At 39.1% G+C, this 20,799-nt stretch overlaps 1 protein-coding gene across 4 annotated transcripts in view; it reads right to left on the reverse strand.

Annotated features, from left to right (window-relative positions):
- Positions 1-20,799, reverse strand: part of rabgap1l (RAB GTPase activating protein 1-like) — a 587,017-nt gene that overhangs the window by 492,479 nt on the left and 73,739 nt on the right. For all 4 annotated transcript variants that reach the window (XM_073063719.1, XM_073063720.1, XM_073063721.1 and 1 more), the window contains exons 5-7: positions 10,636-10,810; positions 7,552-7,709; positions 413-523 (exon numbers count right to left, since the gene is read on the reverse strand). In XM_073063719.1, coding sequence (XP_072919820.1) covers positions 413-523; positions 7,552-7,709; positions 10,636-10,810 — 444 coding nt within the window. The remainder of the gene's footprint in view (positions 1-412; positions 524-7,551; positions 7,710-10,635; positions 10,811-20,799) is intronic.

Consider the following 20,799-nt stretch of genomic DNA (forward strand, 5'->3'; position numbering starts at 1 on the left):
AACTAAAGGGTGTGAAGGAAGCATGATCAATCAAATATTCTGCCAGCTTTCACAAGTAGGAATGAACATCTGGGTGAGACATCACAGAAACATGGCAACTAAGCAAAGATGATGAGAATTTATAAAATGCACCACCTTGCATTGTAAGTAAGAAATGCATCATTACTGCAGCAAAAAGCAAACTGCTGATTGAACTCAGTGGGTCAAGCAGTATCTGTGGAGGCAAAGGGATGATCAACATTTCAGGCTGAGAACCAAAACATCGACTGCCACAGATGATGCCTAGCCTGTTGAATTCCTCCAGCAGTTTGCTTTTTAAGCAGATCTCAGCATTTGCAGTCTCTTGTGTCATCATTATAATAGCTGACCAACTTTAATAAGAACTACATCAATCAGTTTATAAGAATATTACCTCTCAATGGAGAGCTCATTGTTTGACGTTTGCTGCACATTGATTATTAATTTCTTCTCTACCCCTTGTCGCAACTTAAAATATAGTTTGTCTCTGTCCTTCGGTACAGCACTGTAAAGAGAAAATCGATTATTTCAGGTTCAGGAATCAAAACAAAAAATCACCTACTACTGAGTCACACTATGAATAATAGTTTGCTGTAAATCTACCTCAAGGAGATTGTTCTCTAATGTTTTGCAGACATCACTGCAAGAAACCATTATAGAAGGTCAATGTATGTACATAGTTTGGTGCATTTTGATACTGCCCAACATCATCAAAACATCCACACATTGGTAATTTCACATAGCTGCAGAGAGTTAGCAACATTAGGAAGTCTTGCTGTAACATTATTAAGCACTGGTTAAATCTGTACCTCTACCTTGTCCAATTGCAGGCTTTACAAATAATGCTACAGGCTAGGAGAGAGTGCAGAGGAGATTGGAGCAGCACCATTTTTAGAATAGACTGAAGAAACTGGAAAGTTAGGACAGTTCTCCTTCCAGCAGGGCAGGAGAGAAGGATATTTACCGATGTGTTCAAAACCATGAGAAATGTAACATCGCCAAGTTTGCAGACCACACACAGCTGGGGGAAGTGTGAAGGAGCTGTGAGGAGGACACAAAGAAACAACAGTGCATTTAGACAGGTTGGGTCAGTGGATAAGTGCCTGGAAAATGAATTTTAGTGTAGAGAAATACGAGAGTCTCAAGATGGCGCTCATGGAGTAAACCGCTTCTAGGCTTTGCTCCAAACCTTTTACGTCTTTTTAACCTACAAACACCCCTTAAGGGATCTTCTTATACTTATTCTAAAGGGGTCTAAACATACAGAACTTTTCTTTTTAACTATTTGAATTATTCTCAACTTGCTGAAATGTCTAGAGCAAAAGAATCGAAACAGACGAAAGAACCGATAACTTTAGAAACAATTGTGAAGCTTATAGAAGACAAATTTGAAGAACTGGAGAGAAAAATAACCGTAAAGTTTTTTCGGTTTGACGAACGTTTGAAATTAGTTGAAGAAAATCTCCAGACCCTTTCATTGGAATCACAAAAACAACAAGCAAGTATTTTGGTCTTTGAAGAAGCCGCTCGCAAGAAAGATCGTATAATTGAAAAAATACAAGAAGAGCAAACTTCGACTTCTCAACAGATGGATCGTTATAAAGTTAAAATTACTGATTTGGAAAATCGCTCTCGAAGACAAAATCTTCGATTAATTGGGATTCCGGAAAAATTTGAGAGCGGTGATCTTACCGTTTTCTTCTCTAAATTTCTAATGGATGTCTTGGGTCCAGAGGTACTGGACTCTCCCCCGGTAATCGATCGGGCACACCGTGTTTCCCGTTTTCGGTCTGATTCAAGTTTGAAACCACGACATATAATTCTTCGGATCCATTACCCTCATACCAAAGAACGTTTGATTCGGGCGGCTCGAAAAAAGGGTATGATTTGCTATCAAGAGTTTAAATTTCGCATTCTGGAAGACTATAGCCCTGAAGTTTTAAGGGCTAGAATGGCTTTTAGATCGGTTATGTCGAAATTTCACCAGAAAGGCTGCAAGCAAGCGCTGTTATTTCCAGCACACTTGAGAGTCACTCTTGACGACGGAACTTTTCGGCTGTTTAAATCTCCAGCGGATGCTCAAAGTTTTCTGGAACAATGACATTCTATCGGGCTGACTAATGTAATTTAGCCTATAGATTTGGATATGTTACAGAATGATGTTTGGGTTTTTTTTGGGTATGGCTTACATGTATTTCTTATATACGGTTAAAGCTTTTTTTTGCTCAGTTTATTTTGACTTTATTATTTTTCCATATTACTAATCTATTAGCGTTGAAAATAACTTATTAGGGTTTTTTTTTCTCCTTTTTGCTTTTCTTTTTAAGCTGATATATGCTTTTTTATACTCTTAACATTTAAATATTAAGATTTTTTAAAAAATAAAACGTCGTTTCTTCTTCCCGACAGACTTTAGTGCTTGGAACGTCATATCTGTTTTGATGTGTTTGAAAGTTCTAAACTTTCATTTAAAATACCAATCCAGTATTAGTCATTTATGGGTTTTATCGTTTTAATTCTTTTTTAACCCTTTTGTTTATATACATTTATAATACTAATTTTATATTTTAACTTTTGTTATACCAACCCTTTCTTATAATGTGGGTTGTTTGTATTTTTTTTTTAACTTTGTTATGTCTGAGTTGCCGTCTTGAGACACGGGGGTAATTTTAGTATTAGATTGCTTGCTTGCCTCTTTTTGGCTTTTTTCCTGGGGTTCTGAGGGTGGAGGGAGGGGGATTTTTCTTTTTTCTTTTCTTTTTGCCTGCTTTCTGCTTAGTTTTATTTCATGGGCTTATATGAAACTACAAAAATGGTCGCAGTGCCATGACTTCCGGTTTCTCCTTGAACTTACTTCCTTCTTCCGGGTTCATGAGTTCACTTTTTTTTCAAACTTATGTGTTAATTGTAATAAATATTGTTAATATGGATAGGACTATTAACTTTGTTTCTTGGAATACTAATGGTTTAAATCATCCGATCAAACGGAAAAAAACATTCAAAGTATTCCATAGAATGAATGCTAATGTTATTTTTGTACAAGAGACTCATGTAAGGAAGGTGGATAGTCAACGGTTGTTTAGGTTTTGGAAGGGCCAACAGTATCACTCAAATTCGCAAGCCAAAGTGAGAGGTGTTTCTATTTTTATAGATTCATCAACTTCTTTTATACATCATGAAACAATTTCAGATCCGCAAGGTAGATTTTTGCTTATTACTGATCTACTTTTTAATCAAAAAGTTGTTTTAGTTAATGTTTATGCTCCAAATACTGATTGTCCTGAATTTTTTAAATGTTTATTTATATCCTTTCCTAATTTGAATCAATACAGATTGATAATGAGTGGGGATTTTAACTGTTGTTTAAACCCTTTGATGGATAGATCCAAGCCCACCCAAACTCTTCCGAATAAATCGGCTTCTCTCATTAACTCTTTTATGATTGATTCAGCTATTTGTGAAATTTGGTGTTTTTTACACCCTAACGACAAAGAATTTTCATACTTTTCCCATGTTTACCATAATTACTCAAGAATTGATTACTTTTTCATTGATCACCATTTAATTACAGATGTTATGGATTGTAAATATGACTCTATTACCATATCTGATCATGCACCTTTGAAGTTATCTATTAAGACGACGGATTCATATATTAATACTAAAGGTTGGAGGTTTAATCCTGTTTTATTGCAGGATCCTGACTTTGTCAACTTTATTAAACAGCAAATTGATTTGTTTTTCTCAACAAATTTTACAGCAGAGATCTCTAGTGGAACTTTGTGGGATACTTTTAAGGCATATATTCGTGGACAGATTATTTCATATTCTGCTGGAGTTAGGAAACGAACTAATTCTAAAATATTAACACTAGTTGATAAAATCAAAGCAATTGACAAGATTTATTCAATGACCCCTAGCAAAGAACTTTATAAAGAAAGAGTGGAACTTCAAATGGAGCATAGCTTACTATTATCCTCCTCGATTGAAAGTCAGTTAATTAAATCAAAAGCCCAATTCTATGTATATGGAGATAAGTCTGGTAAATTACTAGCTAACCAATTGAAAATTGTTTCGGATAAACGACAGATTACTAGGATTCGTAAACAAGATGGTACTTTGACGATCGATCACAAAGAGATAAATAAAGCCTTTCAAGATTTTTATAATTCCTTATATCAATCAGAATGTACTAAGGACTCTTCTATAATAAATGAATTTTTAAGGAAATTGAATATTCCAAAAGTAACTGTTGAGGATAGTGTATTTTTGGACACACCTATTACGGAGTCTGAAATAGAAAAGGCTATTTTTTCAATGAATTCGGGTAAAGCTTCTGGTCCAGATGGTTTTTCTACAGAATTTTTCAAATCTTTTTCTTCCATACTTTCTCCTTGGCTTTGTAAAATTTTTAAAGATGCATTAAGTATAGGTAAACTACCACAATCTTTTTATGAAGCTTCTATTTCTTTAATTCTTAAAAAAGATAAAGACCCTACTGAATGCGCATCCTATCGGCCTATATCCTTGTTGAATACGGATTTTAAGATTTTTAGTAAAATTTTGGCTATTAGATTAGAAAATATATTACCTCGAATTATTTCTGAAGATCAGACTGGATTTATTAAAAATCGTTATTCATCTTTTAATATTAGAAAATTAATTAATATTATTTATACCTCTTCATCTAAAATACCAGAATGTGTCATTTCTTTAGATGCCGAAAAAGCATTTGATAGAGTCGAATGGTCATATTTATTTAATACAATGCAACATTTTAATTTTAGTTCAAAATTTATTTCATGGATTAAATTAATATACCATAAACCCTTAGCTTCGGTTTTTACCAATAATCAAAGATCCCCTTTTTTTCAGCTATTTCGTGGTACAAGGCAAGGTTGTCCTTTAAGTCCTTTATTATTTGACATTGCTTTAGAACCCTTGGCTATAGCTATTCGTGAATCACCCAATATTTTTGGTATTACCCGTGGGGAGACGACGTATAAGGTATCATTATATGCAGATGACTTGTTATTATATATATCTGACCCTGAAAGATCTATTCCTGCTATTTCTTCTTTGCTCACTCAATTTAGTAACTTTTCTGGTTATAAATTGAATTTTAATAAGAGTGAACTATTTCCATTAAATATGCATGTTCCAATTTATAATCATGTACCATATAGAATTGTTACAGATTATTTTACTTATTTAGGTATTAAAATTACTAAAAAACTTAAAGATTTATTTAAAATTAATTTTCTACCTTTAATCGATCAAATTAAGCAACTGGTTAATAGGTGGTCTCCATTATCTTTGTCTTTGGTAGGCAGAGTTAATGCCATTAAGATGATGATACTACCTAAATTTTTATATTTATTTCAAGCATTACCAATTTTTATTCCTAAATCTTTTTTTGATATGGTTGACTCTAAAATATCTTCTTATTTGTGGCAGAACAAAAATCCTAGACTAGGCAAAAAATATTTACAGAAGCCTAAGAAGGAGGGCGGCTTGGCTCTACCAAACTTAAGATTTTACTATTGGGCAGTTAATATACGGTATTTAATATTCTGGACACAAGAATCGACTACAGCTGCTTGCCCACAATGGGTAAATTTGGAATGTAAATCTGTGCAAGATTTTTCACTGATCTCAATCTTAGGATCTTCACTTCCTTTTTCATTATTCAAAATGAATAAACAGATAACTAATCCTATAGTCAAGTATACATTACGAATTTGGTTTCAATTTCGTAAATTTTTTGGCTTGAATAAGTTTATGCTGTCATGTCCTATAGTATCTAACTACTTCTTTCGGCCTTCATCTATAGATCAAGCTTTTCTATTATGGAAAACAAAAGGTATAACATGTTTTCGTGATCTGTTTTTGGATGATAACATTATGTCCTTTGAACAGCTATCTAATAAATATAATTTACCTAAAACCCATTTTTTTAGATATTTGCAAGTCAGAAATTTTCTGTATAATGAATTAAAGTCTTTTTCGAAAGAATGTCCATTGGACATTACAGAAAGAATTTTAGCCCTCAATCCTTGTCAAAAGGGTTTAGTAACTATCATTTATAATATGATTATGAGTGTACAGCCAGATGTATCAGGAAAAATTAAGAAGGAATGGCAAGAAGAATTGCATTGTCCTATATCTACTGAGGAATGGGAAAAAATTTTATCATTGGTAAATTCGTCCTCTATTTGTGCTAAACATGCCCTAATACAATTTAAGGTTGTACATAGAGCTCACATGTCTAAAGATAAACTTGCTCGATTTTATTCTTATGTTAATTCAACCTGTGACAGATGTCATTCTGATGTTGCTTCACTGACTCATATGTTTTGGTCCAGTCCTTGTTTACAAAATTATTGGAAAGATATTTTTAATATTATTTCAAGAGTTTTAAATATCAATCTCCAACCGCATCCTTTTACTGCAATTTTTGGTTTACCAATGATAGATAATAATCGTCTATCCGCTTCATCTCAACGAATGATTGCATTTGTTACATTAATGGCTAGAAGATCTATTTTACTGAATTGGAAAGAAATTAACCCTCCAACTGTATTTCAATGGTTTTCTCAAACTATTTCTTGTCTGAGTTTAGAAAAAATTAGAAGTGTGGTTTTTGATTCTTCAGTTAAATTTGAGGAAACTTGGAGACCATTTATTCAACATTTTCATATGAGTTAAATGGTCTGATCCTAAACCTTACTGTTATTATCCTTAATTATTTGGATGGAGGTTCGGAGTGATCGGCACTACTGTATGTATTTAACATTATACAATTGCCCATGTTGGTTAGTTTTTTTTAAGTTTTCTTTTAGTTTTTGTTGGGGTTTTTTTTTTCTCTTTTTCGATTCTTTTACATTAATACTATGAGTTTGGGAGGCCTTATATATTGATTATTACATATCTGATTGTTTATTTAAACTATTAATTATGTACTCTCAAACGTTTTGTATTCATAGTTCGCTAATGTTTTTCTTAAAATTAATAAAAAGATTTAAAAAGAAAAGAAAAGAAAGAAAGAGAAATACAAAGTGTCCACTGTTTACAGAAACAATGAATCAGAATGATGACAGTTGGGGAAAAAGAATAGTGCCACAACACCTGGATTTAGGTCACTGAAAGCAAGCAATTAGAAAGATAAATGGTATGCTGGTCTTCACTGCATGAAAACTTGAGCCCAGGAGCAAGAATATCAAGCTACAGCTGTACAGGACCTTGCTGAGACACCACTAGAAGCTGTGTGAGCAGGAAGATGTCCTTGCCAGGGAGTGATTACAACAATGGCTGATTCCTGTGATGTCAAAACACGAAGGGTTGGGTGCTAGGCCTGTGTTTACTGGATTTTAGAATAATAAGAGGAATCTACGAAACCTGAACATAACCACACAGAGTAGAAACCAGACAGGATGTTCCTGATGGTTGAAGAACCCAGAATACGGTGTTAAATGGAGCAGGCCCAAAGGACTGAATGATCCACTCCTGTTCCTCAATCTAATCTCAGTTCACCTGAAGTTGCCTTTTCCATCATCCTCCTTTATTTCCAGAGAAACTGTGAAGTTATAGCTGTCACTCTCGGGGCTTGTATCACCCATGTCTTTCACTTCTGTTGTTTGTTTGGAAGACCGGCGGAAAGCAGTAGAAAAGCTGTACAGGATTCGACTGACCTGAAAGACAGGGAGAGATGTACAGGTTTAAATTTTTAATTCATGATCACTGTCCTCCTCTTCCACACCTACAAAGCACTGCCAAGACCCTATCTGGAGTTTTACATTCAGTTCTGGTACCACTGCTCAAAGAAGAACAAGGGGAATTGAGGCAGATAGTGAGGTGCTATGCAGATTCACCACACTAGATTTAAAAGGCTAAATTATTAAGGCAGATGAACAGAGTTTACTTAATTTACCTCAAGTCTGCACTGCCCCATTATAATGATATCAGATATATCCCAAACCTTCACTACAACAGTCCTTGGTACCCCAGATCCTCACAGTAACTATGACTGATATACACCGCATTGTTTCAAAGGCTGGAGTTATAGGAAAGGCTTGGACATTTCTTGCAGGAGTGACCTTATAGAGCTGTATAAAATCATATATGGCATAGATAGGTTGAATGTGCATAGACTTTTTCCTCGGGAAAGGGGAATCAAAAACTATAAGGCAGAAGTTTAAGGGAAGATTTAAAAGGGATCTGAGGGGAAACTTCTTCACGCAGAGGATGATACATATATGCAACGAGCTGCCATTGGAAGTGGTTGAAGCAGGTACATAAAGACATTTAAAAGATTTTTGGACAGGAACATGGATTGGAATGGTTTAAAAGTATATGGGCCAAATGCAGGCAAATAGGATAAGCTTAGTTGGCATGTTAGTTAGCATTAACAAGATGGCCAGAAGGCCTGTTCCCATGCTATGATTTCTGTGAAAAAGTAGGATGATCTAAGACATTTCAGAATATCAATGGTGCTGACCTTTTCTCTGCTGAAGGGTTCCAAAATGAAAGAACATTACCCCAGCATTAAAACTAACAAAGTCATTAAGTCAGTGGAGACTGACTGCAGTTGCTGTAATCTGAAGCAACACCATTTGTTGTAGGAATTCAGCCTGGTTGAGCATCATCTGTGCGTGGTGTGGGGAGGGGAAGGGAAGAGCCCTGATGCAGGGCTTCAACCTTAAATTGGCATTTCTTCTACATGCACACTCACAGTGCTCAGCCTACTGACAGGTGCTGCACATGTAGACAATATAGGTGCAGAATTAGTTATAAGTATCATCCAGACTGATTGAAACACTACTTTTAAAAGGTAGCACTGGATTCAGAGCAGGAATACTGAACCAAGTCAATTGTACCCAATGACAACTTATTATCTATCTGAAAGGAAATTGGTAAATTGGTTTATTATTGTCATATGAAAAACTTTGTTTTGTATGTCATCCATACAGATCATTTCATCATAATGGTACGTTGAGACAGTACAAGGGAAAACAATAATATTGGAAAGTTTATTGTCGCAATAACAAATAAATAATGAATACAGAATAAAGTATCACAGTTACAGAGAAAGTACACTACAAGGCTGAAAATAAGATGCAAAGCCATAACAAGATAGACTGCGAAGTCAAGAATCCATCTTATTGTACTAGTGGGCCATTCAACAGTCTTATAGAAGCTGTCCATGCACCATGAGACATGCTTTCAGGCTTTTGTATCTTCTCCAATTTGGGTAGTGGGGAGAAAAGAGAAAATGTCTAAGGTGGAAGGAGGCTTTGATTAATTTGGCAACTTTACCAAGGCAGTGGGAACTGTGTAGAATCCATGGAAGGAAGGGTGATTTATATGATGTGCTGAACTGTATCTACAAATCTGCAGTTTCTTGAGGCTCCCTGTAGAGCAAATGCCTGTGGTTCCCAGCAGAGCAGTTGTCATACCAATAACTGTTATACCATAGACAGCACCACATCCTGAAATGAGCTAATGTCACTTACTGAGAAAGCTCATTGCTTTGCCCATTGCTCAAAGCTGAGGTCTGACCAGTGTTTTATAAATCTGGAGCACCTGATCTTGTGTAGGTAGCTCCTTGTTACAACTATTCAGACAATGGAAATTCAGTCTTACAGAATTCACAAAATCACTAGCAGTCATTAAATACTTTCCAACTCTTGTTTGTTAAGTGGTGAACAGAGGGTTTCACTGGTGGATCAGACAAGGAAAGATATCCTGGAGCTGTAGTATCAGCATGGACTTGTTGGGCTGGATAGTTTGTCCTGTGCTAGATATCCTTTGTTAGTCTATTGAACTGCATTGCCATCAGCCTAGCTCTGTTCTAAAAGCCTTCATCTGTAGAGCTCCACTACTGTCACCACAGGAAAACACCATCTAGACTCCAGCTGATCAGACAAAGCAACCTAAGTTCAAAAGGCTGGCAGTCCCTCTGTGAGCAACAGCTAGGCATGTTTCAATGAAAATGCTTTCCATTTTAGAACTAAAACCAAAGGAGCCAAGCCACTACAGCTTACATCATATTCAGTTCTGATGAAAAGGGCTGATTCATCACTACTAGCGTTTTCACACATTTATCTCAATCATTTCTTGTTCTTATTTGCTAATCTTTCTGTGTTACCAAATCGGGATAATAGGTAAAGCATCTGACTCCTGTTTCAAAATTCAACAAAAGACATTGTGACAAGGCACGAGAGTGGATTAATGTAAGCTACATCTACTGCTTCTGACCCTGACACTAACAGTTTGCTTTTGTACAGTTTTCTCTGGTGTTAATCAATTTACAGTTAATAAATCTCTCTCATAGTTTATACACTGAGTCATAGTTTGGTGGAGTGTTTATTAAGCTGTACTCACCTGCTCAATGCTCAACACTAACTCGTTGCACATGATGTGCTTTGAGATCTGACAGATATACAAACTGCACTTTAGTCAGATACTGAAGTTATTTATAGTCATATTAATTTTTCACAAATAAGTCTGCTGACATGAGGAAAAATATACGGTTTATTATTTTTGCTTTTGATTCTGCATTCACATACTTATTTTGAAAACTAGAATTTCAACACTCAGTTAAAGTACATTACTTACAGCTTCTTTGATCTCACAACAGAACACATGAAGCTGGAACTCTTCTGTACTACAGTAACTTTCAGTAAATGCAAAGCAATTACTCTCTGAAGTACCATCAACGCCTCGGACGCAGAACAGCACTGTGTATATGGGAAATGCTGCTATCTCTGTAGTCGTAGCCTGGTCTATGATCCTGAAGTGGGATGGAGGTAGGGGTGGGAGGATTTGGGGGAAGGAAGGAACAAAGAAGTTAGTTAACAGACAGTGCAAATGGTGGCCCACAAGATGTTTTATTCCAGGAATGAAACAAATCAAGTTTGGGTAATATCATTTTACAGAAAAGAGCTTTTACTGTAAACTGCAAAGGTTCTAAGTTACTCAAACAACAGAGTGATGGATCAGAATTTATCAGCATAGCAACCCAAATGACCAATAATGTTATGATATGGTATGTTAGTTCTTTGAAAGTGCCACCCAGTAGGGTCCTAATCCCCTACTTTTCCCCTTTCCTTCCGCAAATATTTGTCCTTCAACACCAAGTTCTATTTAGAACATAAGGCTATTTAAAAATAATAATTCTTGGCTTTGCTGAGTAAGGGTAAGGGGGAGGAGGGTAAAGGCACGGGGAGAAGGGGGAGAAATCAGCAGAGGAGAGGAATAGCAGCTTTAAAGTCCTGTGTGTGAACACAATGGATGTCCTCTCCTGCGCCCAACACATAGATACAATCACAAGGAAGGACTGCCAACATCTTTACTGTCTTAGAAGGCTAAAAAGGTTTGGCAAGCCTCCAAATAATCTAACAAACTTCTACAGATATACTGTGGAAAGTGTCCTATTTGGTTATATCATGGCCTGATACAGCAATTTAAAGGGGTAGGAAAAAAATAAAGCACAGAGTACTGAATTCTGTCCAATGCATCACGGGCTCATCCCCCCTCAATATCAGTGGTATCAACATGAAAAAAGTAAGCAAATAACATTCAGAACTAAAGTTCATGAAAGTGAGTTCACAGTCAATCCAGGAGCCAGTTAGTTGCAGGCCAGTGCAGAGACAAGTAAATTTCGCCAAGCAGCAGCCTGTCCCTCGCATCTGGCCCAATGCCATGACCTTTCAATCTGACCCGGCACTTAAAATCAGTCAAACCTTGACTTGTTCTTCACTCTCAGACCCAGATTTTGCAGCTTCAATACACTCTTATGGCTGGGCCTCTCTGCCTCAATTCAGCCCATACCTTTCCAATCTCACCCAGCGTTTAAATCAGTCAAACATCGACTCATTCCTCTCACTTGGACATGGAAACCACCACCTCCACTCTGATGCCTCAAACAAGAAACAATTTCATTCTATTTGTGCAGATGACAATAAACTTGACTGACTTTGACTTTTGACTCTGATAAGAGCTGAACCATAGGTTAGTTTGCAGTTTGTACATTTGAACCACCTGGACACCACACTTTAGCAAGCACACTAATGTGAGAGATAGGGTGCAGAAAAATGATACTCAGGGTGAGGAAAACCCTGAAATGGTCTGCCTCATGGCAAGGAATGTTCAGGAGCAACAAACACAAAATGCTAGATGAACTCAGCAAGTTAAGCAGCATCTATGGACAGAAATAAACAGTTGATGTTTCAGCTGAGACCTTTCATCAGGACTGAAAAAGAAGGGGGAAGAAGCCAGAATAAGGTGAGGGTAGGGGAAGGACTACAAGCTTGCAGGTGATAGGTAAGATCAGGTGGGGAAGGAGTTGAAGCAAGAAGGTGGGAGGTGACAGATGCAAGAGGTGGAACTACAGAAAGAGGAATCTAAGTAGAAGTGGACCATGGGATAAAGGGAAGGAGGAGGGGAACCAGAGGAAGGCGATGGGCAGGTGAGAAAGGGTGAGTGGGTAACCAGAATGGGAAATGGGTAAGAGAAGGGGGAAGAAGAAATAATTACCAGAAGCTGGAGAAATCAACGTTCAAGCCAACAAGGCGGAGGCTACACAGATGGAATATGTAGATGTGCATCTGTAGATGTGAACTTCCCAGCATTCAGGACATTTACAGAGACAGATGCATTAAAAGGGCCTGAAGGATTATTAGGGGCCCAAGTCACTCCAACCACAAACTGTTCCAGCTATGACAATCCGGGAAACAGTACCACAGCATAAAAGCCAGGACCAACAGGCTCCAGGACAGCTTCTTTCACCAGGCCATCAAACTGATTAATTTACGCTGATAAATGTACTTCTATGCTATATTGACTGACCTGTTGTACATACTGTTTATTACAAATTACTATAAATTGCACATTGCAAATTTAGACAGAGACATAACGTAAAAATGTTTTCTCCTTGTGTATATGAAGGATGCAAGTAATAAAGTCAATTCAATTCAATATAATGTGTTGCTCCTCCAACCTGATATTGGCCTCATGAAAGCATTAGGGGAGACCATGAACAGGCATACCAGCATCTTCAGAATCTGATGCCTAAGGGACATTTAGGACTGATTTTATGAAGGTTTTTAACATTATAAAAGGGTTTGGTTGAACGGATAACAAATATTTCACTGACAGGAGTCTAGAAACCAAAGAAAATAAATTTAAGGCACTGGCAAAAGAACCAGTGGGTTGGTGAGGAAAACTCTTTTTGAGTAGAGGAAGTTATCATCTCAAAAGGTTGGCGTCATTCAATGTCTGTAGTGAGATGCTGAAGATGTTCTATAGGTCAGTTGTGGAGAGCGCCCTCTTCTTTGTGGTGGCGTGTTGGGGAGGCAGCATTAAGAAGAGGGACGCCTCACGTCTTAATAAGCTGGTAAGGAAGGCGGGCTCTGTCGTGGGCAAAGTACTGGAGAGTATAACATCGGTAGCTGAGCGAAGGGCGCTGAGTAGGCTACAGTCAATTATGGAAAACCCTGAACATCCTCTACATAGCACCATCCAGAGACAGAGAAGCAGTTTCAGCGACAGGTTGCTATCGATGCAATGCTCCTCAGACAGGATGAAGAGGTCAATACTCCCCAATGCCATTAGGCTTTACAATTCAACCGCCAGGAGTAAGATATGTTAAAGCGCCGGGGTTGATTGTATTAATGTATTTAAGTAAACTACTTAAGAACTTTTTAAAAGCTATTATTAATGCTTTTTGAGAGAGTGATTTAGATGCATACCATATTTTTACAGAGTTAAGTATTGTATGTAATTAGTTTTGCTACAACAAGTGTATGGGACATTGGAAAAAGTGTTGAATTTCCCCATGGGGATGAATAAAGTATCTATCTATCTATCTATCTAAAAGCACTGTGAAAGGGGAGTGAAAACTGATTCAATAACTTCAAAGGAAATGTGTAAAATGATCCAAATTCAAACCTCTTCTGAAATGGGTTAATATGTCTCAATATCAATACCAAAGCCTATTAAAAAGTTATTATAAAAGCCTATTATAAAAAGTTTTTTAAAAAACCACACAGGGATCTGAAATTCAATTCAATAGGTTTCGATAGGTACATTTAATGTCAGAGAATATATACAATATACATCCTGAAATTCTTTTTCTCAGCCACTGGGTTTGATTTGACAAGGACTTCATTAACATCTGTAGGATTGTTGGGAGAGTTATTCAAGCAATAACCTAACACGGTCCATATAAATTCACACCTTTCAGCCAACATACAAAACTCCTCCATTGATCCCTTGATATAACCTCTCCTATCAGTCGTGCAATCCCACCAGTAATCATATTGGCCCCTCTAAGTGATTTCAGGTGAGCTTCATGGCATAAGATCAAACACAAGCAAGAAAACTATTCCCATGTTGCCTTCCTTTAGCAAAACACTTAATGTTTCATGCTAAATAACACATAAAAAGCAAGAGTAGAGTGCTGTGGGTGTGGGACATCAACCTTCATTCCAAATGTCACAGTTGTGCCAACACTGGCCAAGCTGGTTGAGTCCTTTCAGACTGCGTCAACAAGAAGAGCCACAATTCAGCATCTATCTGCCATAGATGCGTTTATCTAATGTAGTACATGATTGCCTTGTACTGTTTGTAGAGACAGTCTTTTCTTCACTCTTTTTATCAAAAGAGTTACAACACCACCAAGTAAGTAGAAGAGGACACGTACATGTAGCTGATCAGAACTAAAACTTCACCTGACAGTTGAGATTGTGAAAGTGCAAGACCACAGGTACATTCATGCGGCTCAGCATTTCTCAAATTGCCAGCTTCAGCACCTCCTGGGATCCATGCTGAGGTGTACATTCTCTTGACTCCTCTCAGCAACAGCACTGACTCAGTACTATCCCGATCCAGTTCTACTTCACCCTTCACCACATCTGCTTTCCACAGATGACTTACTTCCTTCCACAGAAAGAACATAAAGTTGAATAATTCTTAATTCTGTTACCATTGATCTTTGTCCCCTTCATATTCCTCTAACTGCATCTCCCCTCCCAATCCTACTTCTTGTGTTTCACTGTCCTTCTTAATCTTCACCACTCTTTGATAATCAGTCCCCACAGAACCTCATTCTCCCTGTCCCCACCCTAAGTCTGAGCCTGGCATGATGTTGATTCTCTCACTGTATTTGCCCCAGTACCTCCCTTATTTGCCCAAGAATCCTTACCCCAGACCTGGGATCCACAGACCCCTTGCTTAACGGCACAGTTTGACCCAGACTGTGAATCTTTTCCCTCATTTCGATAATGCCTAATCCACCTAGGCCCCTCCCTTTGGCCTCTTACCCTGTCCAGATGTATTAACACTAACTGCTACTACACATTAACTGTTTCAATTCCTCCAGCGCCTTTTTACAATCTAATATACCTCCATCCCTGTTCCATTCACAACAGACCAACCATGCCTTCTTCGAATCTCCTGACAATGGTATTGATACTCTGGCTGGAAAACTGATCGCTCCATTGTTGAAAAATTAGCCCCCTGACATCTACACAAAAGCCCACTGGACCATAGCCCCAGCAATAAAGATCAGGTCATAAGAAACTTCAAGAGTTGTGACCTTTAACACCTAGAAACAATAATGAGAGTCACAATTATGGGTGAAGCAGCAGCAACTCTACTTCCTTAGAAGGTTGCATAGATTCTGCTTTGACAAGCTTCTAAAGATGCACAATGGAGAGTATCCTGACTGGTTATATCACAGGCTGGTCTGAAAACACCAGTGCCGCAAAACAGAAAAGGATGGATAAAGAGCCCAGTCCATCACAAACTCCTCCCCACTATTGAGTACATTTACATGGAGCACTGCCACAAGAAAGCAGCATCCATTGTCAAGGACTCCCACCATCCAGGTCATCCCTTCTTCTTGCTACTACCATTTAGGCAAGAATACAGAAGCCCTAGGTCCTACACCACCTGGTTCGGGGATAGCTATTACCCTACCTCCATCAAATCCCAACCTCCACTCTGAAATGATTCTACAACCTATAAACTCACTATCTAGCACTCTTTGCAACTCAAGTTCTCAGTTTTAGCTTTATTTGCACAGTTTGTTTACACAACTTTATTTTTAATTTGCATATTGGTGTTTGTCAGTCTTTGGCTATTCATGTATAGTTTTTCATAAAATTTTATTTATTTTTTTCTGTAAATGCCTGCAAGAAAATGTCCAGGTAGAATACTGTAACATATACATAGTTTGATAGTAAATTTTCTTTCAACTTATATGACTTTGAGAAATGGCTGATCTAGTTTAATCAAGCAAGTATGAAGTGTTTCAATTTTGGGAGGTCAAATGTAAGGAGAAAACACAAAGTTAATGATGAGACCTTTAATAGCATTGAAGTACAGAGGGATAGCTCCCAAAAGGTGGATTTAAGGATAAGGAATATGGTATGCTTGCTTTCTTCAATAGAGGCAAAAGTATGAGTCAGTAATTGTATACAATTTAGATTAACCCACACGTGGAGTATTGCATGCAGTTCTGGTTTCCCTATTATAGGAAGGATGTGACGTCTTTACCAGGATGTTGCCTGGATTAGTGTGTATGAGCTATAAAAAGAGGTTAGACAACACAGGGTTTTTTTCTCCAGAGTGACAGAAGCCTGAAGGGATACCTGAAGGAATTTATAAAATTATGAGAGGCACAGAGTAAATAGACATCCAGAATCTTTGACTGCAGGTAGAAATGTTTAAAACTAGAGGGACTGGCTTTAAGAACACACACAAAATGCTGGAGGAACTCAGCAGGTCAGGCAGCATCTATGGAAAAAAATATATCTGACATTTCTTGGCCCGAAAAGTCAACTGTATTCTTTTTCCATAGATGCTCCTTGGCCTGCTGAAATCCTCGAGCATTTTGTGTCTGTTGCTTGGATTCTCAGCATCTGTAGATTTTCTCTGTGATTGGGACTAGCTTTAAGGTGAGAGGAGGAAAGTTTAAAGGCAATGCATAGGGCAAGCAGCTTTTTTTATAAACAGAGTCATAGGTGCCTGAAACATGCTGTCAGGGGTGGCAGTTCAAACAGTTGAATAGTGAAACTCAAGACACTTTTAGGTAGCCACATGAATATGCAGAAAATGGAGGGAAAAAACAGATATGTGCAGGCAGAGGGGATTAGTTTACCGGTAATTTGGCATCGGGTTTGAGAAAGACATTGTATACCTTGTCCTGTGCTTGTACTGTTCCAACAATCTCAGAGAAGACAGTGATGTTCAAATTCTCTTCCAATTCATATATCATTCAACTTGGACATAAAGGCGTGTACTTTAATGCTGCTCAGAATTCTGTATTCCTCACCGTACTACACCATAAAAGTATCATACCATAATGGCTCTGGAAGACAGCTTGGTATGCCCTTCCCAAGAAAGAATCTGTGAATGGATTGAATGAGTATACAATTGAAAAGGACTAAGTGGGCAAAGGGAAAACATGGGGATAACTCTCAAAGGCCTGGTACAGGTGTAATAGCTATACTGCCTTCTCTGCACGAAATTAAAGTATGGAACAATGGAGCCTACACTCAGTGGCTGCTTTATCAGGTACACCTGCTTATTAGAAAAATAAAAAACCTGCAAGTTGTGCCAAACCTGTCCTTACCTTAGAAAGTACCTAGGGGTACCCATAGCCCTCTATTAGCCCTGTCTGCGCAGGGATAAGTGGAGGGAGATGAAGGGGCGTTATAAGCCCGCTGTTCCTTCGGTCAATATGGGGAATGTAAACTCGCTGCCAAATAAATTGGATGAGCTAGCCTCACTAGTAAGGAATGTTAAAGCATACAAGGAATGCAGTTTAATGTGCTTTTCCAAAACATGGCTGACGGCTAACATCCCGGATGTAAATGTAGAATTACCTGGTTTTACTACGGTAAGATTTGACAGAGATGCCAAAAAGTGTGGGAAGAAGAAAGGAGGGGGACTTGCTGTCTACATTAACGTAAGATGGTGTAACCCCGGGCATGTGAGTACAAAGATCTCCGTTTGTGAAAGAGATATTGAGCTGATTGCTGTGAGTATGAGGCCATATTATCTGCCGCGAGAATTCGCAAACGTCATTGTGGTGAATGTGTATGTCCCGCCGTGTGCCGACGCAACGGTAGCGTGTGACGTCATCAACTCCGCTGTTGCTAGGCTTCAGACACAGCACCCTGAGGCACTGGTGTTAATTACAGGGGACTTCAACCATGTGACTTTGGACACGACACTACCTGCTTTCTCCCAGTATGTGGATTGTTACACCAGGGGTAATAGGACTATTGACCTACTGTATGCAAACGTAGAGGATGCATACAGTGCATCCCCGCTGCCTGCACTGGGGAAAGCTGATCACAACCTGGTTTTGTTACAGCCCAGATATAAATCAATTGTGATGAGGCATCCCACTACTACACGCTCTTTTAGAAAGTGGACTCCTGAAGCTGAACAGGCCCTGAGAGACTGCTTCGGTACTACTAACTGGGATGAACTGCAAGGGGGGCTTTGTAGGGGCGTTGGGGAGGTCACTGAATGCACAACGGACTATATTAACTTTTGTGTGGATGTCGTTGTTCCTGTTAGAACTGTTCGCTGCTATCCCAATAATAAGCCCTGGATCACTAGTCACATCAAAGGCCTCCTAAATCAGAAGAAGAGGGCCTTTAAAGATGGTGATCGGTTGGAGCTTAAAAGAGTTCAGAAGGAACTCAGAGTACAGATAAGGGGGGCAAAGGAGCAGTATAGGAGGAAGCTAGAACAAAAGCTGCAGAAAAAAAGCATGAAGGAGGTGTGGGATGGGATGAAGATCATCACCGGATGCGGTGCAATGCGGGGGGCAAACATAAGTGGAGATGTGGAGAAAGCGAACCAGCTGAACAACTTCTTCAATAGGTTCGACAGCACAATCTCATCCTCACCGCAGAACTCCACACCAGGCTTGTCTTTCTACTCGTCCTCCCTCTTACTTCCCTCACAGGAAAATAGCCACTCACAGGAGACCTTGCCCACGCCCAGGATTACGGCTGCACAGGTGGAAGGTCAACTGAGGAAGATCTGTACCAGCAAGGCGGCTGGACCGGATGGAGTATCCCCACGATTACTGAGGGCCTGTGCGACTGAGCTGGGAGAACCACTACAGAGCATCTTCAACATGAGTCTGGAGCAGAGAAGAGTACCCAGACAGTGGAAAACATCCTGTATTGTCCCGGTACCGAAGAAACCACAACCAAAGGAGTTGAATGACTTCAGACCTGTTGCCTTGACGTCGCACGTGATGAAAACCATGGAGCAGCTGATAATACAGAATCTGAGGCCACAAACCAGGCACGCCCGGGATCCTCTTCAGTTTGCGTATAAGGAGAAGGTGGGAGTGGAGGATGCTATCACGTATTTGCTGCACAAATCCCTCTCTCACCTGGATGGGGTCAGTGGTGCTGTGAGGATTACATTCCTGGACTTCTCTAGTGCCTTTAACACCATCCAGCCCAAGATCTTAAGGCACAAACTAACGGAGATGGGAGTAGACTCTCACATGGTGGATTGGATAGTGGACTACTTGACAGATAGACCTCAGTATGTGCGGTTGGGAGACTGTAGGTCTGACACGGTGGTCAGCAGCACAGGAGCGCTGCAGGGGACCGTGCTCCCTCCGGTCCTGTTCACCCTGTACACATCAGACTTCCAATATAACTCGGAGTCCTGCCATGTGCAGAAGTTCGCTGATGACACGGCCATAGTGGGGTGTGTCAGGAATGGACAGGAGGAAGAGTATAGGAAACTGATACAGGACTTGGTGATATGGTGCAACTCAAACTACCTGCGTCTCAATATCACCAAGACCAAGGAGATGGTGGTGGACTTTAAGAGATCTAGGCCTCATATGGAGCCAGTGATCATTAATGGAGAATGTGTGGAGCAGGTTAAGACCTACAAGTATCTGGGAGTACAGTTAGACGAGAAGCTAGACTGGACTGCCAACACAGATGCCTTGTGCAGGAAGGCACAGAGTCGACTGTACTTCCTTAGAAGGTTGGCGTCATTCAACGTTTGTAGTGAGATGCTGAAGATGTTCTATAGGTCAGTTGTGGAGAGCGCCCTCTTCTTTGTGCTGGCGTGTTGGGGAGGCAGCATTAAGAAGAGGGACGCCTCACGTCTTAATAAGCTGGTAAGGAAGGCGGGCTCTGTCATGGGCAAAGTACTGGAGAGTATAACATCAGTAGCAGAGCGAAGGGCGCTGAGTAGGCTACGGTCAATTATGGAAAACCCTGAACATCCTCTACATAGCACCATCCAGAGACAGAGAAGCAGTTTCAGCGACAGGTTGCTATCGATGCAATGCTCCTCAGACAGGATGAAGAGATCAATACTCCCCAATGCCATTCGGCTTTACAATTCAACCGCCAGGAGTAAGATATGTTAAAGTGCCGGGGTTAGGACTCAATGTATTTAAGTAAACTACTTAAGAACTTTTTAAAAGCTATTATTAATGCTTTTTGAGAGGGTGATTTTAGATGCATATCATATTTTTACTGAGTTAAGTATTGTATGGAATTAGTTTTGCTACATTAAGTGTATGGGACATTGGAAAAAATGTTGAATTTCCCCATGGGGATGAATAAAGTATCTATCTATCTATTTTTCTGAGCTCCATATACCTGTCCAGGAGTCTCTTAAAAGACCCTATCGTATCCATCTCCACCACTGTCACCGGCAGTCCATTCCATGCACTCACCACTGTCTGAGTAAAAAACCTCCCCCTGACATCTCCTC

The sequence above is a fragment of the Hemitrygon akajei genome, chromosome 12, assembly GCF_048418815.1.
Source record: "Hemitrygon akajei chromosome 12, sHemAka1.3, whole genome shotgun sequence".
NCBI lineage: Eukaryota > Metazoa > Chordata > Chondrichthyes > Myliobatiformes > Dasyatidae > Hemitrygon > Hemitrygon akajei.